Genomic DNA, 25,240 nt, shown 5'->3' with positions numbered 1-25,240 from the left:
GATGAAAGACCATCTCAACACACATGAACTGAAAAGGACAACACAAAGAAGAGCACAGCTTGGCAGCCATATTGAGAAGGCATGCGGCCTGTTCTGAAGAAAGCTGACCCACAAATGATGCATCAACTAGAGATATTTTAAGTAACTAACAAGTCTGTGTGCCACCTGAAACTACACACTTCAACATTTATCAGAGTTGCAGGTTTGCCAATATATCAAATGTACTTTGCATATTTGTTATTATTTATGAATACTACGCAATAGATACTTTATATAAATTTGTAACTTAACTCCGGGTTGTCTTTTACTAAACCTAATTGCCTGAGGGTTATAAATGTAGAAGAGACGGTGGGGAGAATTTATATGGTACAATACCTTATATACAGTGGTAAGTCTGTGTGTTTTTAAGCATTCTGACAAAGGCTACATATTAATAATACAAAAAGGGAAATGAGAGTAATATATTACTCTACCAAGACAAAACAGTGAGGACACCGTACTTTGAGGTTGTTTTTCAGTGTTGGGAACTGGAAGACTAATCGGGGTTTAGAACAAGTTCGACGGAGCAACATACAGAACTATCCTTAATGAAAAATTGGTCAAGAGTCTGGAACTCAGACCGGGCAAAATAATCACCTACCAATGGGATAATGACCCTAAGTACAACAAGCAAAGCCAATAACAGGAGTGGTTTAGGGACAACTCTGTGAACATTATTGGGCCACTCAGCCGGACTTGAACAAAATCAAATATCTCTGGAAACACCTGAAAATAGCTTTCCACTGACTGTTTTCCACCCACCTGTCAGAGCTTGAGAGGATCTGCAAAGAACAGCAGCATAAAAATCCCCCAAATCCAGATGTCTGAAGCTTGCTATGTCATAAAAAAGAAGACGTCCAGGGTTGAAATCAATGCCGAAAGTGCTTCAAGCTAAGTACTAAGTGAAGGGTCTGAATTCTTGTGTCAATGTTAAATGCCAGTTGTTTTAATTTTTTATATAAACTGGAAAAAAATTCAAAAATTTGTTTTTGCTTTGTCTATGTGTTGCTTGATGATGGGAAAAAAAGAAAAAGTATAATGATTTAAGCATTTCAGCAAAAAAAAAAAGCAAAATGTAAAAAGGGGTTTTTAATAGTTTTTGAAGAGACTCTATACATTCATTGGTTGGCTCTTTTGAGAATGCCTTATTATTCCAGCGGTGCATGTCATATTGAGGTGATGACTATGGAGTTTGCTGAATTTAGTCTTAGGCAAGGTGAAACCCTTTTCAATTGGGTATAAGACTTTCTGATACAGATTTTGTTTGCCCTGATGAAACCCCTTGTGTCCAATGGATTGCTATTATTTTTTAAGTTAACAATCCTGATATTATAATAAAAAAAAGTAAATACATTGACCAGATTCCATTACATACTCTCTTTTGTTTAGGCAAGTTTTACTTTTCAATCTTTTATCAGGATCTTCAACTCAGTTCCTGGAGGATTGTAGTGGCAGAATATTTTCATTTAGGCCACTTTCTCATGTAAATATTAATTACTGCTGCTCGCCTTTCTATATTTTATCTTTTTAGTCTTCGGCAACTGTTTCACATAGAAGGACTATTTTTCTTCCATACAGAAAAGTAACTATTGACACTAAAAAAAACGAAATACAACTGTGCATATGTAAAAGAGCATACCTGAATTAAGACCAACCCCTAATCTCTGCAGCTAATGTGGTTTTATGTTAGAACTGCATTACCTCTGACTGCTTTCTTACATTCACAGCAACACAATTACAGAAATCTTGAAAAATATGAATATTGTTATTGGTCATCATTAGCTAAAAGGCCACTTTCCTGGTTTACCCAGGTGCCCTCAATGTTTTTTCCTTGAATCTCCATGGTCCAAGTCATCCTTGGGGTGAGAATCCTTTTTTTCATGTTATCTGACCTACCACGTCTTTTCTGCCCATCCTTCAGGTGCATCTCCTTCACCTCCATCTTGGTGCATCTTTCATTCAAACATAACTCTCTCTTTTGCTCTACTTGCTGAAACTACTCTCTACAAAACAAAACATACTGCCTCCACAAGTCTTTCTTGTAACCTAGCATTAGCCTTCTTACTTTCACTCTGTGGCATGCCACACACCCATCTGGTCATTCGTGTATCTGTTCTTTTCAGCTTTACTTCATATTTCGCTTTCTTTGGGAATGTCTCACTCTCACAGACCTTACTACTCCTATCACAACTTTCATGATCTTATCCTTCCATGCCAGAGGGACTCATTTAAACATCAGAATGGTGGAACAGGTCCTGGAGCATACCTCCATGCACCTCTCAACCTGGCTATCACTGCTGTGTCTTCACTTCATCTCTGCACTCAAAGTGTGTCACCAATGTAGCAGAACCTCTTCTACTTCTTTAAAACTAATCCCACTGCTGTTAATTAATTTAACACTTACTACTTACATTGAGTTTCTATACAACACCTTTATAACACATGCTGCACAGCCACGTGCCCTCCCCTTTCATGCACCACAAACATCATTTTGTGCCATTCCTGCATTTACCTTGAGGCCTTTTGCTACCAAACTACATTCTGCTTGCATAATAAAGAAAAATCCTTTCAACCTATTTTAAAGAACATTAATCTGATACGGTCTTAATTTATATCAACTTTTTACCTCATGCACTTTAGATTTATATCAAATTGAAATTACTTACCAAAGCCATTAATGTCTGATATGACGAGGACAGTGAGGAAAAAGGCTGAAAATAAAAACAAAATTAAGGTTCATCAAATTTATCTCTAGACTTATCATTTCTTTATAATCAGTTCTAATGTGTATTTTGAATTTGAACCATTATAATGAAGTTAAATACAATAAATGGCTTATATTACTTTGACAAGAACTAATTTCAGAAAGTCCCTTACATTCTGATAGTAACCTATCATGTATAGTTATGACACACACCATGAGTTAACTTACTGGTGCAACATGACTAGGTATTATAGAATCTATGAGTAAAAAAATCATAATCTTAATCACAACAGGTTTTATATCGATCAGAGCGCTCGCTATGCAAGAATGTCACCGTATTCTATACCATGTGATAGTACTCCTACTACAACATGTGGTCGTTGGTGTTATACAAGACAAGCGCTCTGTTAGACACTGAAAAAACAAAGAGAGAAACCTTTTTTTGTTTTGGTGTAGATGGCTGATGTAGTGCTTAGGGTTAGTGTTGGGTTTCAGAAGAATTTGAATCCCCACCCTAGTTACTTCATGCTCTGGAGTTTGCATATCTTTCCTTGTGTCTTGTTGGCATTTTCTAGCAATAAAATTTTAAACTAATATTTCAACGGTGTACTGTGTGCGCTACATCAAAAACAATTGAAATTTTGCAAAAACTAAGAAAAAAATCCTGCCTAGGAAACTCTAGTGCAAATACCTTGATTTGATTGATATTGCTTTCTTATGCAAACAAGTGTTTTACCTTTGTTTATTTGCTGGTATGTTATTACTAAATCTTGTACATCTTTAATAAAATATTATTAGCAGTACGAGGGAGACCTCTGCAATTCCACATGTCTTTTTTTGTAAAAACTGTAAATGTATATATCACCCCAGATAAACTGACAAAACAAAAGACATTTTTTGCAAGTAGACGGTGGGTTTCATTTGAACTATTATGTATCATTTTGGTTGATCAGCCAGATTCATAAATATGACGTACATACTCAATTATGGCTATTTATTTCTTTTTATATGTGATCTTTAAAATCTTTTATACCCTCTTCTCATGTTGTCAGAAGATCAGAACATTTAAAAAGCCTATAATATTTCAGGCGAATTAATTTCTTCTTTTTGCTAATCTAGACTGATTAGACATTTCTTCTCTTCCCTTTATTATTAGCCTTAGCCTGTCTGGCAACATAATACCATTATATTATAATATGCAATAGTCTTTTGAAACCTGAAACAAAATGGTTATAGAATGGGAATAGACAATAAGTAAGCAAATCGTATTATAATAGAATAAAAATGATATTAAAAAACAATTTATATATAGTCATTAGTATAATAAACAAGTTTTAAGTCTGTTTTTAGTAACTGGCAAAGAATTAAACTCACAGAGAGACTTTAAGGAAGATTATTACAACAGAGAAGTCTCTGTTACCCACAGTACTTTTCTTACACTTAGGAATAGCAAGGACCAGCTCCAGAGCAGCAAAGTCAGCAGAATGGGATGGATGGATGGATGGATGGATGGATGGATGGATGGATGGATGGATGGATGGATGGATGGATGGATGGATGGATGGATGGATGGATGGATGGATGGATGGATAGATAGATAGATAGATAGATAGATAGATAGATAGATAGATAGATAGATAGATAGATAACTTTATTAATCCCAAGGGGTAATTCACATACTCCAGCAGCAGCATACTGATACAAAAAACAATATTAAATTAAAGAGTAATAAAAATGCAGGTAAAAACAGACAACTAACTTTTGAATAATGTTAACGTTTACCCCCCCACCCCGGGTGGAATTGAAGAGTCGCATGTTAAGCTACATAAGATAGGAAGACAGGATGGTTCTTGATCATGCAAAAACTTAAAAAGTCAAGCAGGAATATTTTGTACTGAATTATGTGATTAAACTGATAGCCAGTGTAGTTCCCTCAGATGTACTGTGGTGTTTTCTCAAAATGTTGTGTAAGTAAGACCTCTAGTGGCAGAATTCTGGACATGCAGCAGTTTGTTCAAACTTGGAATTCCATAGCATAACTATTAACAATAGTCCAATCTAGAAATTTTAAAAGAAGAGATTAAATTCTTTGTAGCTGACACAAGTCAAAGATTGTGTAAGACAGGCTGTACTTGATTAGACAGACGAAGGCTGTTTTGAGTAGACAAATTATGTTAACAAAAGGCAAGAAAGGAACCAAAATACATGTACAGCTCTCAGACTTTCTAAGTAAAGCACAAGCCTGGAGATAGATATCATCCATTTTTAATTTAATATGATCCTTTTAAAAAGCTGGTGCTTATTTGTGAGTTTTTTAAAGTTTAATTAATGAAAAACAGATATCAATCATGCAACAGCAAGTACTGTAATGGAATGGTGAAGAAATGTTGACACTTTCACTTAGATCTGAGTATCATCTATGTAACAGAAATCAATGCCAGGAATAACAAAAATGGCAAAAGGTAAAAATACAGCCAAATAAAACAATTTTGACCCTTAAACCACAAAGTCAGGGGCAAGAAATTCCCACAAAATTACAAATAATATTAGTAATAATTTAATAAGTAAGACTCACTATTATACTAAAACTCATCTTTGACACAGTGCTTGTAGCTTAGGTTGTTTTTATTGCTTCTGCCACTTTGCATTCATGTACAAACTAAATAAATGCTCATGTTCGAATAATAGACTGCTACATTTTATGACTAGGTAGTAAAAGAAGGAACAATCACAACACCACTGGGACAATGTTGTTAAATATAAAATGGGTCAATTTACCAACCATTAAAAATTATTTCAAGACTGGCTTGAAATAGAATTGTACAGTAATAAAATACATTTAGTGTATTGCAAGGCTTGCATGAAACAAAAAATATTAAGTTTTCTGGCAGAAATCAACTATTGTCTAAGTAATGTGGCTTGCAAGCTTGAGTCAAGTTATTCTCAATATGATAGTTGCTGTATCACAACAAAGAGCTGCCGGCAAAGGTGTTATCCTCACCCCTGTAATAAAGCTGGTATGAAAATGGCTGTACATTCTTAGTTTATTTCAGATGTGAAATTCAAGAAAATCAGCAAGAAGAAGAAGAAATAAATAAATACATAAAAATGCACTGAGGATGAACTGCAACAGAAGGAAGGAGAAGATGTGTGAATTGAAGCACAAAAAAAACCCCATCTAGTGTAGAAAATGTAAGGTTTCACTGTGTCTAGTGGTAAACAGAAATTGTTTCATGGACTAGAATGAAAAATAATTTTTAAAGTAAATTACTCCTACTTAGCTAAAAAATTGTTTATTTATTGCTTCCGCATGCTATACTGTATAGTGTATGTGTATATGTTTTTGCTTTTTTTTTTCTAAAAAAATAAAATAAGTACAACTGCTACTATAATACTTGTTTTGAGAGATTGTTTAGGTGCATGAGACTAAATTTTTAAAAAATGGGAAACTGTTTCCAAACATGAGGATACCTTGTGCCAAATGGTATAACTTTGCAATGCTATGGGATATGCCTGCTAAACTTGACTCAATGATAGCTGACAGATTGGGCAAAAAAGAAAAATTGATTATAGGGCTTTGCAAAATAAAAGGTCTTAGTTATGTAATAAGTTAAATCCCTAAAAAAAAAATCATTTTTGGTGTAAACAAAAGTTTTTTAATAATATAAATACTTTCTTTTAGAAATATTTAGTGTCATACTCACTACTCTTTGGCCATTTGCAGCTCTTTTATTACACAGGCAAAGTAATACCTGTATATTTTTGTATGTAATTGTACTGATGCGGGTCCTACCCCATGCTCCCACCTTACTTATGGAAGCCTCTCAACCCAACACCGTTGGTAATGTAACCGGATCAGCTGTGCAATGAGAACAAATCAAACTGAGCAAGGGGATGGTGTAAAGGTGCAAAAGTGTTTTTATTAAAACCAGTCAAAACAAAATCAAAACAGTATCCAAAGTGCAGTGCTTCAAAAGCATCCTTAAATAAATAATCCATAAAATAAGGGAGTTTGCATGTTCTCCCCGTGTCTGCGTGGGTTTCCTCCGGGCGCTCCGGTTTCCTCCCACAGTCCAAAGACATGCAGGTTAGGTGGATTGGCAATTCTAAATTGGCCCTAGTGTGTGCTTAGTGTGTGGATGTGTTTGTGTGTGTGTCCTGCGGTGGGTTGGCACCCTGCCCGGGATTGGTTCCTGCCTTGTGCCCTGTGTTGGCTGGGATTGGCTCCAGCGGACCCCCGTGACCCTGTGTTCGGATTCAGCGGGTTGGAAAATGGATGGATGGATGGTTGGATAAAATAAGGGTGATAAAAGTGGAGGTTAAAAATTAAATAAATATTCTTTCGCAATGAGGTTAAAAACAACAGGTTGGAAACAGTTCTCTTTTAAAAGCCGGTGCCATCTTTCTTTTGCTGGCAGCTCCCATGCTTCTCCAAAATGGGCTTTGCAAGAGGGGGTCACCCTATCTGCAGCAGACCACCTTCTGTCCCCTGGCTCCGTAAAGCTGATCTGCTGGACCAAGACTCTGGTTCCCCAGCGATCAGGACTCTCATGCTGGGGCTCACTTTCCCAAGCCACCCTGACTACCGCTGCCTTCCCAGTCTTATATTGTGAGCCAACCACTTTTTGGGACACTCCAGCTCCTGTGATCGCCCATCTGGAGCGACTGCTTCATTTAGCCTCTCCGAGTGTCGGCCAAACACCCATACTCCCAGCCACTCCTCCCAACTGCCTGCACTAACCCTCAAGCCTATTCTCGCTCACTTCACTCCTGAACCAGCTCTCAGCTTCCTGCCTTCTCTCCTTCTTAACCTCCGTCCATCTTCTCTCTTTTTTTCTTTATTCTCCCTCTGCACTCGCGCTCCTCCTATTTATAATAGGGGACGTGACACAGGTGTGGCGATTAGCAGCTCCCGGCATCAATTACAGACATGGGTGATCACACACCCGTGCACTTCAGTGCGGATGTGCCCATGCCTTTATCGTGCCCGGGAAGTGCTCTGACCACACTACCACGCCCCTTCCTTAATCCACGAATGCAGCAATTATTTATTTAAAATGGCAAACGGCCGTTGACCTCACTTTACTACAGTAATTTAGGTGTAATAATAATAATAGTTAAACTCACAAATCACGGTGTCAGAGAGTAGCAACATGTTACCTCTTTATTAGTTCATGCTGGTAAGAATATCGCTGTATTCTGTACATTTCACAATAATGACCCCTATAAACCTAGCAAAAGAAACTTGCAAGGTATACAATTATTTAATAAGCAACCAGTGCAAGAATCTAAGTAAAGCACTTCTATATTCCTGAGATGATTTTAAAATTTTAATATTCTACAGAATTTTGAATATCTGTAATCTTCTTAGTATTTTGCTTAAAGTACCAAACTAAATACCATAATTAAAAATCCTTAAGACCAAGCATCACCTAGACACTGAAAGAAAACAAACCTACTGTAGCATTTTACTTTTGCTAATACAGACATGTACAGATTTATGGCAGACCAAGTTAAGGCCATTCATACTTACGGCCATGGGCTTTAGAAACTGTACACCTGTTAATCACATACGTGAGGCAGCACTGTCAGCCACAAGATTATACAATCTACATATAAAAGTTATTAATACATTTCATATGAAATGAGCAGATACAAGGAAACATATTTTGAAATTTTGACTTTGTACATTTAAAAAATAAAATGCAGCACTGTACACAAACATGCTATAAAATATTGTGTTTCAGTCATTGTGTCCACAATGGTCTTGAGTGCTTTGTTTTCAGGTGGCACAGCGGAGGTGTTAAATGATGTACTGTTAGATGACATGACAGGGATGTAAATGCTGCATTATTATTATTATTTAAGGTGACCCATACCAGACCTACAGAGCCTTAATTGCAATGATCTGCACACTATGAGACCGATTTAGGGTCATTTTGACATACATCCAAATGGAGCTGTAAGTCAACACATGACTTATTAATATTTATTACCATGATACATCATTGTCCCAGTTGGTATTTGCATAACAGTCCAATTGATGGTGCAGGGAAATTTGTTTTTATACCTTTTCTGAAAACATTAGCATTGAGTCCAAATGCAAAACTCTCTGTACTTTTTAAAACTGAATGTTTGGGTTCAGTTTGGTCTTTTGAGTGATACAGGGAAAAGCAGCTGGATATGAAATATGCATTATGCAAGCATTAACATAATATTCTCAGACCTACTTAATAACATTAATGGCATTAGGCAAGTGGTGCTGATTTTGGAAGCACTAGATGCAAAGAATGGTACCAGTCCATTCACAGACATAACCATACTCATATGTGGTATATAACAGTATTGCCAATAAACCTAACACTTAGATGGCTGAGATATGGGAGGAAACCCTGAATGCCCACAGAAAAGTGTATAAAGACAAAGGAAAAGCACATAAAAGACAGAAACAAGATGTGCAATTTCAACCCAGAACCCATGAGACAACAAAGCAACACTGTGGCATTCAATTTATAAGCATCCCTAAGTGAAAACTCAACTACTCTGACACAATACAATGCAGGACTGTCACATTTACAATTAAGGTTTTTATATCTCTCGATTACAAAAGAAAATTGCCACGAGATTTTTTCAAGTTGGTAGAGGGGGTCCTGCCCTCCTCTCAACCATTTCCGGTTAATGGCCCACGGCTATGGTCCTCGGTCCTCTCACCTCTCATTCGTGTGAATGCTTTTGTCAGACACAGTTCCTGTGCTCTCAGCTCTTATAAATTTTTAAGTTTTCCTTACTTTAAGTTCCCAATAAAAGAACACTTATTATGTCCAAATCTTAATGAAGAATTTTATCCCAAAGGGTTATCAACAGAAGAAATGAGTACACGGGCAATCGTAGCACCAAGAAACGGTGAAGTTAAATGAATTAACGCGAAAATTGTTGATTGGTTACAGGGCAAATTGGTTAAATATGTATCAATAGACTATGTTGAAACAGTTCGTGGTGATGGTGCGGAAGATGAAAACATCAGCTTACGATATTCCATAGAATATGTACAACTGTTCCACTGGCCGAATTATTGTTGAAAGAATGATATATAAATTACGCAATAACATTACGATACATGAGTGATGGGCTATGCAATGGGACAAGATTAGTTGTATGCAAAATTAGTGAAAAAATTCTAGCATGTAAAATTTTAACAGGCGACAAGAAAGGTAATGTAGTACATATCCCGCGGATAACATTAGACACCAAAGGAGATCTTGATATGCCATTTGTATTAAAACGTTTACAGATTCTCGCTAGAATAGCTTTTGCTATGACAATTCACAAATCACTGGGGCAAACGTTCAAAAACTCTATTGAAGAAAAGTTCATTCCAAATATTGTTTTTACTGAAGTTTTACTGTAAAAGTGTAAGTTTAAAAAGTATTTGTGTGTTAATTTCAAAGCCAAACAGAACCAAAACGTATAACGCAACGAAAACCTCAACCGCAACATGAAACATACGGTAACTTTCTTTCAATTCATTACGTTTTACTATTTTTTACTATGGTTAATTTCTCACTGTAATGTAAAATAGTTGGTTCTATTATGCATATGTAATAATTACCATGCAAATAATCTGTTTAACATTGTACATTCGCTTCCCCATATGCGAGCGGCAGAGCCACAAATTGGCTAGAGCGTAGCGCCCACCTGCCCGGGGGGTTGGCGAGCGAAGCGTGCTGGGGGCAGAGCCCCCTAGTATTCAAAAAAGGTATTGCACAACCCTCTCAAACATATGCAGTTTTTAATATCTGCAAAAGATTTGGGATTAAATTGCTTAGAGATCTTTATATAGACAACATCTTTGCATCCAATGAACAATTACATTCCAAATTTAACTTTCCAGCTACACACTTCTTTCACTATCTTCAAATTAGGAACACTGTTTAACAGAACCTGCCCGATTTTCCTCATCTTGCCCCCTCTCCATGCCGGAAAAAAAATTGCTCAATTTCGAGGGCTTAAACACCATCTCTGCAACATATAAAATTATTTTACAGTCCCTCCCTTTCAAATATCAAAGAGGACAATGGGAAAAAGATCTCTTAATCAATATATCACAAAAGGAGTGTAAAGTAGCAATACAGAGAATTCACTTGACCTCCATATGCGAAAAGCATACATACAATTATTCAGTTCAAAATTATATATCGAGCATATCTGTCTCGCTTAAAACTGTCCAAAATGTTTCCAGGGCAAGATTCAACCTGCAAATGTTGCAATCAAGTCCCAGCCTCACTGGGTCACATGTTTTGGGCTTGCACCAAATTAACATCATTTTGGACCAAAATCTTTAAGTGCCTCTCAGACAGCCTTCGTGTCACAATCCCTCTTAACCCATTAACAGCTGTGTTTGGAGTTCTTCCAGATGGGTTTAAAATGGAGAAGGACAAACAAACGGTGATTGCATTCACTACACTTTTGGCACGCAGACTTATTTTGCTAAACTGGAAGAATCCTAATTCTCCTCTTTTAAGTCAGTGCGAAACCAATGTTTTACACTATTTGAAATAGGAAAAAAATCAAATTCTCAGTTAGAGGATCTGTACAGAATTTTTTCAAAACCTGGCAGGATCTAATCAGTAATATTTTAGAATAAGCTCTAAAAGCACCGAGGAAGCAATTCTCTCAAGACATCTCCGGATTTCTTTCTCTTCTCCATTCATCACTATTGCCCTATTAAACTAATCACTTTAGGTATGTTTACAAGCTTTAAGGTTTACCCCATTGGCCATGCTCTCTTTCTCTGGGGTGGGGATCGATTTGTTTTCAATCTTATTTTTTGTAAAAACTGATCTATTTGTATGGAATGATTACAATAAAATTAATTAAAAAAAAGGTATTGCAGTCTAAATATGTAAAATTAAACTGAAAATTATTAAATATGTCCTGTCAGTATCATTGTATCACTTCAGAGGCTGTACGCAAAACTGTAGGGTTCTTGTTTTTGTATCATGAATAGCCCACTGGAATTTTTGTGGTTGGATAACTTCTGTCCTGCTATCATTAATGAATTTTCTTTTTAATGAAAAAGCACAGTCTTTTATTTACAGATAGAAAAAAAACTGTTTGGATTTATTCTCTCTTTTAGCTAGAGGAGTTGGTTGTGACTCTTCCCCATTCAAGTGACAGAAGTGCTTGAAGTGTAAACACAAAATAATGACATTAATTATTTTACCATGTTCATGAATTCTGACTATAGTATTTGCTGTGTTCCTTGTAATTCACATCCATATAAAGGATATTTTAATATATTTAAGTATATGCATGCATGTATCATGTTAGAAAAGAACTGCTGTTTAATCGCATGTCACACAGTTACTTCCCAGTGGTCATTTCAAATGTGCACTGAAAATAACACACTGCTGTGCATTTAAATAACATTTGATGAACATTATACAGCAGGGTATTATTAAAGTTCTGGATCACTGCTTGAAGATTTTACAATACCTTTTAGATGAAAGTTGTGTGAAAACTTGAATGCTTTCAAAAGCACACATCACAATTACAAATGGTATTAGAATCTACAAAGAAAATGAGTTCAAAATTAAAATCTGCCATCATATTATAGCAAAATACAAAAAACTACACCAGTAAGAATCTGTGCCACACAATACAATATTCATATTTCAACAAAGATGTAAGCTAATTTCTTTTATTTACACACAAAAAAGTAGTAAAGAAATACCACAAAATACAAAGTGATGTACTAATTATAAAGGAAAATGTTTTGGAAGAAAACACAATTTGCTGTAGTTGTGTGTTTGTTGAGGTGTTTTTTTTTTTTGGCTTGGCAATTTTTTACATAGCTAAGAAAAATATCCAGTCAAGAGAATGCCTATTTTAAAATTTGATTTTTTTTTCTCAACATGTTTTACGAAATCCTAATTCACTGCTACTTAACAGTATTTGTCATTATATTTGCATTCACTGAAATATTTGCCCAATGGAGAAAATCAGATGAAGCAAATAATATTTTAAGGCTCTGCACCCATCATCTGCCCTGGGGCAGAAATACGTTTTGAAAAAACTGAATATTTTATATTGTAATATCTTCTACTTATTAGAGAAATACCTGAATGAAAAAGTATTAAACTCAAAACCATACCTTCCACATCATCAGTGATCCCATTACAAAAGGGTTGAATACTGTTAGAAAGCAGTACACTGAAGCTGGATCGAAACTGGGATATAGAAACATAAGTTAATTAACTGCTTAGCAATAAATACAAGTTATTTTTAAATATTACAAAAATATTACCTGTTAATTGATGCTATATTTCCAGTCCCAAAGAAAGCAGTAACAATAAAGAAAACCTAAAGGCTTTGCTAAGGAAAATTAGATTTCAAAATAAGAAAAAAAAAGGACAAAGATATACTGTATTTGAAAAAGATTTAACCATTCAACAAAAAATTAAATTTACCTTGATTCTTTAAGTTACCTTAAAGGCAATATAGGCAAATCTGCCAAAACTTTCAAATGTTAAAGGCTCATAACTTATGATCTTCATTTTTGCCAACATAGTATAATAGTTTGAATAGTTTAATAGTTTCTAATAATTAAATTGACAACATGGTTCAAACCAAAGATAAATTTACTATATATACAGTAAGAACAAAATATTTACAGAAGAATGCAACTACAATCAAACTCCATTTTCTAAACCTTCTTAGAAAACAGTTCAACTTGGAAAGGCATATTTTGTGTAGTTTAAGAAAAATCTGTAAAACACTGAATTAACGATATACAGCTAAAAAGAAATCATGTGGGGTCTCTATTATCAAAACAGATACACAGATAAAAGAATTAAGTTACACCTGTGCCTCACAAGAGCCAACAAACCATGGAGAAAATAAGAACTTTACACATGTTGCTCAGATTTTGCTGCAAAATCATGGGACACAGATTTATGTTATGAGCCACTTTATCAAACACTTAAATTGCATGTGCACCAATATACTGGTTAGTTAAAGACTTGTTCAACAGGGAAATGAATGTAATATAAGATTATATGGACAGGAAAAAAGAGATAATTGTAAACATGTATGTAAAAAGTTAAAATAAACCATAATTCAGTGTAAACTGCATTTTGCTTGAACACCTCAAAACTTTCTAACAGTGCAATACTACATATCAAAGCGTTACATTCAAGTAAGTTTGAAGCTACCCTTTTTTTACAAGATGTGTTACAAAGTGAAATGACATCTATACCTACAATCCCATTATTCCTACTAAATATCGGTTGCAATTCAAAAGAATACAGTTTCCTGTAAACTCGTGTGTTGTAGTGACCATCAATAAAAGTGTATTGTTGTCCGTGTGAAAAGCATGGGTTTTCCAAATTGATGTCTTTAACTTGGAGTGATTGCCCTTCAGCTTTAGTAATTCACATAGCAAAATCCAAACGAATAGGAAAATCAAGCCTTTCATAATCAAAGGGTAAATCATTCGGAATCAGCAGAATTCTTTGTATGAAAACATGTTGACGTCTTGCGCAAGGTTTGAGACGGCCTTGAAATAGACTTTTTTGAACAGGAAATTGTAGACGTTTGAAATCATAGGGTAAATTATTCGGAATGGTATGGAAACATGTTCACGTCTTGTGCAATGCTTGAGACGGCCTCGCAATAGACTTTTTTGTGGCACAGGAAGAGGACTTTCTAATGCTATGTCTTTCGTTTGGTGGCATGGGTTTATTAGCGAAAAGCAGGACAATTATAATGTGTCACATGGTATTACGTACGGAATAAGCACCAGACTGAGATGAATGTACGTTATTTACAATACGTCGGAAAGCGCACAAATAGTACCAGTCAGTCAGAAAGACCAAGACTGAAATCTTACTGTGAGTCGGAAAGCGAGCAAATAGCACCACAAAAACGGAAAGCTAGTTACATGCACTGGGTCGGTCACGTTTTACATCCATACGGCAGTTCCCCTTCACATGATGACAGCAGTCGGCTTTCTCACACTTGAGAAATATTGATAGAGAGGGATGTACAGAGATCAAACGTGCTGCTAGATGGTGCCGCAGTTAACGTCTGTTACAACGTGCGGCCATCTTGCCGATGATAAGCACGGGGACGTGTAGCAAACGTTGTGTCGGTCAAAAGGTGTCCTGCGCTTCACCAAAGTCATTTCACCCAACCAAACATTCCCCATGACCTCCTCCTGGTCACAAAGCAGCCCCATGCCCAGTTAGGTAGTGCTCGGATGCCGTTATTTACAATATGTCAGAAAGCGAACAAATAGCACCAGTCAGTCAGAAAGATCATGACAGAAATCTTACTGTGAGTCGGAAAGTGAGCAAATAGCACCATAAAAAAGGAAAGCCAGTCACGCGCACTGGGTCGTTCACGTTTTACATCCATATGGCAGTTCCCCTTCACGCGATGAAAGCAGTCTGCTTTCTCACACTTGAGAAACATTGGTAAAGAGTGATGCACAGAGACCAAACCTGCCGCTAGATGGCGCTGCAGTTAATGTCTGTTACAACATGCGGCCATCTTGTCGATAAGCACGGGGACGTGTGGCAAACGTTGTGTCGGTCAAAAGGTGTCCTGCGCTTCACCAAGGTCATTTTTCCCAACCAAACATACCTCATGACCTCCTCCTTGTCACAAAGCAGCCACATGCCCAGTTTGGTGGCGATCAGACGCCCAGTGCAGATTTGTATGAAGGACAAACAAACATCGACTCTGCGATGAAAGCAGTCGGCTTTCTCATACTTGAGAAACATTGGTACAGAGGGACGCACAGAGACCAAACGTGCCGCTAGATGGCGCCGCCGTTAACGTCTGTTACAATGTGCGGCCATCTTGTCGATGATAAACATTGGGACGTGTGGCGAATGTTGTGTCGGTCAAAAGGTGTCCTGTGCTTCACCAAGGTCATTTCTCCCAACCAAACATACCTCATGACCTCCTTCTGGTCACAAAGCAGCCCCATGCCTCCTATTGCATGTAACAGAAAATATGCAATATGCATCACAACAAAATTAGACAGGTGCATAAATTTGGGCACTCCAACAGAGATATTACATCAATACTTAGTTGAGCCTCCTTTTACAAATATAACAGCCTCTAGACACCTCCTATAGCCTTTGATGAGTGTCTGGATTCTGGATGGAGGTATTTTTGACCATTCTTCAATACAAAATCTCACCAGATCAGTTAAATTTGATGGCTGCCAACCATGGACAGCCTGCTTCAAATCATCCCATAGATTTTCGATGATATCCAAGTCAGGGGACTGTGATAGCCATTCCAGAACATTGTACTTCTCCCTCTGCATGAATGCCTTTGTAGACTTCGAACTGTGTTTTGGGTCATTGTCTTGTTGGAATATCCAACCCCTGCATAACTTCAACTTTGTGACTGATGCTTGAACATTATCCTGAAGAATTTGTTGATAATAGGTTGGATTCATCCCAACCTCGACTTTAACAAGGGTCCCAGTCCCTGAACTAGCCACACAGCATGACAGAACCGCCACCAAACTTGGCAGTAGGTAGCAGGTGTTTTTCTTTCGCAATGCAAAGCGCTTTTTGTTATAACCAAATAACAAAATTTTTGTTCCAAAAAGAATCTGGCTTGTCTAAATGAGCATTTGAATACAACAAGCGACTCTGTTGGTGGTGTGACTGCAGAAAGGGCTTCTTTCTCATCACCCTGCCATACAGATGTTCTTTGTGCAAATTGCACTTAATTGTAGAATGATAAACAGATACACCATCTGCAGCAAGATGTTCTTGCAGGTCTTTGGAGGTGATCTGTGGGTTGTCTGTAACCATTCTCACAATCCTGCGCATATGCCGCTCCTGTATTTTTCTTGGCCTGCCAGACCTTGGTTTAATAGCAAATGTGCCTGTGGCCTTCCATTTCCTGGTTACATTCCTTACAGTTGAAACTGACAGTTTAAATCTCTGAGATAGCTTTTTGAAGCCTTCTCCTAAACCATGATACTAAAGAATCTTTGTTTTCAGATCTTTTGAGAGTTGCTTTGAGGATCCCATGCTGTTGCTCTTCAGAGGAGAGTTAAAGGGAAGCATAACTTGCAATTGACCACCTTAAATACCTTTTCTCATGATTGTACACACCTGTCTATGAAGTTCAAGGCTTAACGTGCTAATCCAACCAATTTGGTGTTGCAAGTAATCAGTATGGAGCAGTTACATGCATTCAAATTAGCAAAATTACAAGGGTAATACATACACACACACATATATATATACATATATATAAACATAACATACATATATATATACACATATATACACATATATATATATATGTATATACATATATATATACACATATATATATACACACATATATATATACACACACACATATATTATGAGGGGCCATTCAGTAAAAAAAGATTGGTTCATAAATATATACATTGGTTCAGATATATATATCGGTTCGGATACATTGGTTTGAATATATACATTGGTTATAATACATCCGTTCAAATATATATATCGGTTCAGATATATACATTGGTTGGGATACATTAGTTGAGATATATACATTGGTTTGAATACATCCGTTCAGATATATACATTGGTTTAGATACAGTAATCCCTCCTCCATCACGGGGTTTGCGTTCCAGAGCCATCCGCGAAATAAGAAAATCCGTGAAGTAGAAACCATATGTTTATATCGTTATTTTTATATTGTCATGCTTGGGTCACAGATTTGCGCAGAAACACAGGAGGTTGTAGAGAGACAAGAACGTTATTCAAACACTGCAAACAAACATTTGTCTCTTTTTCAAAAGTTTAAACTGCTCCATGACAAGACAGAGATGACAGTTCTGTCTCACAATTAAAAGAATGCAAACATATCTTCCTCTTCAAAGGAGGGTGCGTCAGGAGCAGAGACTGTCATAAAGACAGAGAATGCAAACAAATCAATAGGGCTGTTTGGCTTTTAAGTATGCGAAGCACCATGGCACAAAGCTGTTGAAGGCGGCAGCTCACACCCCCTCAGTCATGAGCAGGGAGAGAGAGAGAGAGATAGAGAGAGACAGAGAAAAACAAACATGCAAAAATCAATACGTGCCCTTAGAGCTTTTAAGTATGCGAAGCACCGTGCAGCATGTCGCTTCACTAAGCAGCTGCACAGAAGGTAGCAACGTGAAGATAATCTTTCAGCATTTTTAGACGAGCGTCCGTATCGTCTAGGTGTGCGAACAGCCCCCCTGCTCACACCCCCTACGTCAGGATCAGAGAAAGCGCAAGAGAGAGAAAGAGAAAGTAAGCTGGGTAGCTTCTCAGCCATCTGCCAATAGCGTCCCTTGTATGAAATCAACTGGGCAAACCAACTGAGGAAGCATGTACCAGAAATTAAAAGACCCATTGTCCTCAGAAATCCGCGAACCAGCAAAAAATCCGCGATATATATTTAAATATGCTTACATATAAAATCCGCGATAGAGTGAAGCCGCGAAAGGCGAAGCGCGATATAGCGAGGGATCACTGTACATTGGTTGAGATATATATAAATTGGTTTGCATAGATCCGTTCTGATATATATACATTGGTTGAGATACATCCGTTCAGATATATACATCGGTTTGAATACATCTGTTCAAATATATACATTGGTTGAGATATATAGATTGGTTGATAACCATTGGTTTAGATTGGTTTAAATATATGCATCGGTTCAGATACATCCGTTCATATATATATATATTGGTTCAGATAGATCCGTTCAGATATATACATTGGTTGGGATTTACGGGCTGGCACAATGTGGCCACCCAAGTTTAGCATTTCCCTTTCGCTTCATCATTGCTTCAACACTGTTGTCATTATTGTGCATATTTTATACAAGTAGCATATGCCTGTCTGTGCCGTTTTGTTTAGTAAGCCGTCTTGGTTAGGGGTCCTGGATTTCAAAACACTTTTTTCCCTTTCATTATTTAAAACACTCGCACAGATACCCGCCTCCTCGCCCTGCTCCGTCCCGCCCCAGCTCAATGCACCCGCCTCACTCGCTCCCTCTTGTCCCTCCCATGACAGATTCTTCTCAAAAGATGAGTTACCAGAAAGCATTGATCGCAACAGCAGTACGTCACATTTTTTCACCTCATGAGACGCTGGTTTATCATTGACGGAAAGCCATCCGGTGATATCTGTTATTCCGTATTGCAAGCATTTCATTAAAGGGCAATCTGCTTCAGCAAGGAACTTACTCCCATTTGCTGAAAGGATGTTATGGAGGAAAACACTGGAATAGCACTGTTTCTTCTGAATGTTTATCAGTGATCAGGGATCAGAATGATCAGAATATCCCTGCTTCACAAGTAACGGGTGTTTAACTGTTTTTATAGTAAAACTGACAAAATGACACACATGCACACGTACACACGCACGTACACGCACGCACACACACACATTCAAACTCACAAATCGTGGGTTGCACACACTACTGATTAAGTGTATGTGTCAGGGGCAATCATCATGAGACGCTGGTTTATCATTGACCGAAAGCCGCCCGGTGATTTCTGTTATTCCTTATTGACAGCATTTCATTAAAAGGCGATCTGCTTCAGGAAGGAACTTAGTCCCATTTGCTGAAAGGATGTTATGGAGGAAAACACTGGAGTTGCTCTGTTTCTTTTAAATGTTGATCAGGGATCAAAATGACCAGAATATTCCCGCTTCACAAATAACTGATGTTTAACTGTTTTTTATAGTAAAACTGACAAAACCACACACAAGCAGGTACACGCACACAACACACACACTCAAACTCACAAATCGTGGGTCGCACATACTACTGATTAAGCGTATCTGTCAAAGGCGATTATTTTTCACCCCATGAAACAGATTCTTCTCAAAAGCTGAATTACCAGGAAGCATTGACAGCAACCGCAGTACCTCCCATTTTTTCATCTCAACAGACGCTGGTTTATCATTGACCAAACACTGCCCGGTGATTTCTGTTATTCCATATTGGCAGCTTTTCATTAAAGGGCGATAAGACATTAGTCCTGTTTGCTGAAAGGATGTTATAGAGGAAAGCACTGGAATAGCGCTGTTTCTTCTGAATATTTATCAGTGATCAGGGATCAGAATGATCAGAATATCCCTGCTTCACAAATGGCGGGTGTTTAACTGTTTTTATAGTAAAACTGACAAAACCACACACATGAACACACACACAGACACACACGCACACTCACGCACACACACACACTCAAACTCAGGCTAAGGATTTTGACAGGACGATCTTTTTTTTTAGGCGTAAGCACTATAAATCCATTCAGATAGGCCAGTTTACATATTCTCTTCTTGTATCAGTGCGTGCATGAGCGAGTGCTTACGCCTACAAAAAAAAAAAAAAACAAAAAAAAAAAAAACACCCTGTCAAAATAAGAGACTCTTTCTCCTTCTTGACGTTAATCATCTTTAAATGAAATGCTGCCAATAAGGAATAATAGAAATCACCGAGCTGCTTTCTATCTATGATGAACTAACGTTTTATGGGGTGAAAAAAATGATTGCCCCTGACAGATACACTTAATCAGTAGTGTGTGCGACCCACAATTTGTGAGTTTGCGCGTGTGTGTCCGTGTGTGTCTGTGTGCGTGTGCATGTGTGTGGTTTTGTCAGTTTTACTATAAAAACAGTTAAACACCCGCAATTTGTGAAGCAGGGATATTCTGATCATTCTGATCCCTTATCACTGATAAACATTCAGAAGAAACAGCGCTATTCCAATGTTTTCCTCAATAACATCCTTTCAGCAAACAGGACTAACGTCCTTGATGAAACAGATCGCCCTTTAATGAAAAGCTGCCAATACAGAATAACAGAAATCACCGGGCGGCGTTTGGTCAATGATAAACCAGCATCTGTTGAGATGAAAAAATGGGAGGTACTGCGGTTGCTATCAATGCTTCCTGGTAACTCAGCTTTTGAGAAGAATCTGTTTCATGGGGTGAAAAATAATCGCCTTCCACAGATACGCTTAATCAGTAGTATGTGCGACCCACGATTTGTGAGTTTGAGTGTGTGTGTGTTCTGTGCGTGTACCTGCTTGTCTGTGGTTTTGTCAGTTTTACTATAAAAAAACAGTTAAACATCAGTTATTTGTGAAGCGGGAATATTCTGGTCATTTTGATCCCTGATCAACATTCACTCCAGTGTTTTCCTCCATAACATCCTTTCAGCAAATGGGACTTAGTTCCTTCCTGAAGCAGATCGCGCTTTAATGAAATGCTGTCAATACGGAATAACAGAAATCACCGGGCGGCTTTCGGTCAATGATAAATCAGCGTCTCTTGATGATCGACCCTGACACATACACTTAATCAGTAGTGTGTGCGACTCACGATTTGTGAGTTTGAGTGTGTATGTGTGTGCGTGCGTGTACGTGCGTGTGTGTACGTGTGCATGTGTGTCGTTTTGTCAGTTTTACTATAAAAACAGTTAAACACCCGTTACTTGTGAAGCAGGGATATTCTGATCATTCTGATCCCTGATCACTAATAAACATTCAGAAGAAACAGTGCTATTCCAGTGTTTTCCTCCATAACATCCTTTCAGCAAATGGGAGTAAGTTCCTTGCTGAAGCAGATCGCCCTTTAATGAAATGCTTGCAATACGGAATAACAGATATCACCGGACAGCTTTCCGTCAATGATAAACCAGCGTCTCATGAGGTGAAAAAATGTGACGTACTGCTGTTGCGATCAATGCTTTCTGGTAACTCATCTTTTGAGAAGAATCTGTCATGGGAGGGACAAGAGGGAGCGAGTGAGGCGGGTGCATTGAGCTGGGGCGGGACGGAGCAGGGCGAGGAGGCGGGTATCTGTGCGAGTGTTTTAAATAATGAAAGGAAAAAACGTGCTTTGAAATTGAGGACCCCCAACCAAGACGGCTTACGAAACAAAACATGACAGACAGGCATATGCTACTTGTATAAAATACATGCAATAATGACAACAATATTGAAGCAATGATGAAGAGAAAGGGAGATGCTAAACTTGTGTGGCCACATTGTGCCAGCCCGTAAATCCCAACCGATGTATATATCTGAACAGATCTATCTGAACCAATATATATATCTGAAGGGATGTATCTGAACCAATGTATATATCTAAACCAATGTATATCAACCAATACATATATATCTCAACCAATGTATATATTTGAACGGATGTATTCAAACCAATGTATATATCTGAACGGATGTATCTCAACCAATGTATATATATCAGAACGGATCTATGCAAACCAATTTATATATATCTCAACCAATGTATCTAAACAAATGTATATATCTGAACGGATGTATTCAAACCGATGTATATATCTCAACCAATGTATCCCAACCAATGCATATATCTGAACCAACATATATATCTGAACGGATGTATTAAAACCAATGTATATATTCAAACCAATGTATCCGAACCGATATATATATCTGAACCAATGTATATATTTATGAACCAATCTTTTTTTCCTGAACGGCCCCTCATAATATATATACACACACACACATATATATATATATATATATATATATATATATATATACACACACACATATCTATATACACATATATATATATACACACACATATATATCTATATATATAAAAATGGAATGGGTGGGTTGTCGGGTGGGCCTTTTTTTCATTCCGTTGAAAGACACGCCCTACTCACTGGACAGTTAAAAACACCAATCAAACTAACGATGACATCAAGTATTACCCAATCAAAAGTAGGAAAGGAGGCATCTTCATAAAATGCGTGTGGGATGATTTGCATGAGACGCTGCTTTAAAAAAAAAATGATAAAAAAAATACGGGATAAATCCCGTCCAGTATTGATTCAAAACGGGACGCGCAATTTCATTCTCAAACGCGGCACGATTCCATATTTTAAAGGACGGGTGGCAACCCTACAGTGCCAGGTAACCACCCATACAATCACATTGTGATTCAGACTAGGAATGCAATGAATGTAATTACCCCGATCTACATACAAGGCGAAAGTGTTGCAACATTCAAAGATGATGGTTTGGGATAAGTACACCATACAACATAAAAGAGCTTATGAAGCCTTGAACCGAAAAAAGCAACATCTCAGAGATCGTAAAAAAAAAAAATACGAGCTAATGTCGTTTTACTCGCTGTAGATTTTAGTCAAACATTACCAGTTATTTCACGAGGGAGACCAGCACATCAACTCAACGCGTGTTTAAAATCCATGCTTCTCCCACGCTCGGTTATATGTCGCGTGTTCTCGGGTAGGTGCACCAAAAAATGTATACATTCAAGCATGTAATGGGCAAACAAAAAATGAGGTATACCCGAAGGCACAGCAGTAGTACTTAATGTAACTTTACTTCTTAAATGTTAATGTTTTACTGTTTAATAATTTATACGCTTCTTATATGTTGTTCAAATTCTTTTATCAAAATACCACTGACAGCGCAATGCACGATAACATCGAGTGAATACACCATACACATCCGCCCACGGCTGCCCTGCTGTGCGCAGATAGGACTTGATTGTACAATAAAATAAAATAAAGATAAAAAGACTAAAACAATCATCACCCATAAAGCGGATAGTAGACGTGACGTACTATATGTGTACCACATTTCAAGTGTATAGGTGCAACGGTTTGCGAGCTACAGGTCATTTAAAATCCTGGACAGACTCACAAATTGCCACGGTAGCAAATTACAGAAGAAGATTTTACTGTTTAATAATTTATATTTATATGAAATGTGCTTCTTATATATTACTTCATATTCTCATATGATAATGATGTTAATGTTTATATTGATTTCTGTGTTATTAAAACTGCATGTATGTGTGTATATGTATATATATATATATATATATATATATACTAGCAAAATACCCGCGCTTCGCAGCGGAGAAGTAGTGTGTTAAAGAGGTTATGAAAAAAAAAGGAAACATTTTAAAAATAACGTAACATGATTGTCAATGAAAGCCCGTTTCACTCAGTAAGTCTTATGTGTGTGTTTATGTATGTGTGTGTATATATATGTACATGTGTATATGTAGATATGTATATATATGTATATGTATATAAATGTTTATGTGTGTGTGTATATTATATATATAATATATATATCTATATATATATATATATATATATATATATATATATAAAAGACAGCAACAGTTATAACAATGACAACACAATTACATTGACAATCATGTTACGTTATTTTTAAAATGTTTCCTTTTTTTTTCATAACCTCTTTAACACACTACTTCTCCGCTGCGAAGCGCGGGTATTTTGCTATATATATATATATATATATATATATACGAGCTGTATATACCCGGCGTTGCCCGGGGCAGAAGTAACCTAATCAGTCAAACACTTACATATATACCAAAGTAAACCTAATCGGTCAAACAGTTACATATATAAAAAAACCGAACCTAATCGGACAAACAGCTTCATATATATACAGAAGCGAACCTAATCGGACAAACAGCTAATCTATATACATAAGCAAACCTAATTGGTCAAACAGTTACATAAATACAAAAGCAAACCTAATCGATGAAACAGCTTCATATATACAGAAGCGAACCTAATTGGTCAAACAGTTATGCATGTGCAGAATAATTTTACAAAGATTATGCGTGTTAACAATCATTAAAAAGAAAAGATTGAGGAACTCTTCTTCTATATGTGATGAAGCTGGATGAAGCTGACTTGACGAAGACGTAGGTGGCATAGATTGGTTTTTCTAAAACAGAAGAAAAAAATGAGTATCTATTATTATTTTAAATTAGAATGAAAATGAGAACCTTGATTAGAGATAATTATCCGTATTAAAATATGTGCATGAATAAACTTTTGCTAACTCTAGCAAAAGTTTATTCATACAAATTGGCATGGGATGGCTTTGTGAAAAAGTAAAAATTAGATAAAAATAAATTGAGAATGCGTACTTCCATTTGACTGAGATTATGTGTAATGATGAAAAAAAAGTTTAGTATGTTTTTTTTTCCATACGGGAAGGATGTAAAACCTTACATAGGCACCCTTCAGCCCGTACTGAAGGGTAGTGTCAGATTCTTACTGACTAAAAAACACCCTTTTTATTCCACAGCTACCCCAAAAACCACTATTAGGCATTACTTTGGGGTGGCAGTAGTTTAGTTATGAAACAGCTGGGTCCTGAAAAAAATCTGTCTGATTAGTGGCTTCATCACATATAGAAGAACAGTTCCTCAATCTTTTCTTTTTAATGATTGTTAACACGCATAATGTTTGTAAAATCATTCTGCACATGCATAACTGTTTGACCAATTAGGTTCGCTTCTGTATATATGAAGCTGTTTGATCGATTAGGTTTGCTTTTGTATTTATGTAACTGTTTGACCAATTAGGTTTGCTTATGTATATAGATTAGCTGTTTGTCCGATTA

At 36.9% G+C, this 25,240-nt stretch overlaps 1 protein-coding gene across 1 annotated transcript in view; it reads right to left on the bottom strand.

Annotated features, from left to right (window-relative positions):
* The window catches only part of pign (phosphatidylinositol glycan anchor biosynthesis, class N), a 201,491-nt gene that overhangs the window by 17,917 nt on the left and 158,334 nt on the right, over positions 1-25,240 (bottom strand). Inside the window, exons 24-27 of the mRNA XM_051928776.1 lie at positions 13,050-13,105; positions 12,897-12,972; positions 12,234-12,312; positions 2,712-2,750 (exon numbers count right to left, since the gene is read on the bottom strand). Of these exons, the coding sequence (XP_051784736.1) occupies positions 2,712-2,750; positions 12,234-12,312; positions 12,897-12,972; positions 13,050-13,105 (250 nt within the window). The remainder of the gene's footprint in view (positions 1-2,711; positions 2,751-12,233; positions 12,313-12,896; positions 12,973-13,049; positions 13,106-25,240) is intronic.

This window comes from Erpetoichthys calabaricus, chromosome 6, assembly GCF_900747795.2.
Source record: "Erpetoichthys calabaricus chromosome 6, fErpCal1.3, whole genome shotgun sequence".
In the NCBI taxonomy this organism is placed as follows: domain Eukaryota; kingdom Metazoa; phylum Chordata; class Cladistia; order Polypteriformes; family Polypteridae; genus Erpetoichthys; species Erpetoichthys calabaricus.
Note: the sequence above shows the minus strand (reverse complement) of the source record. Positions and strands in the feature narration are given on the sequence as shown.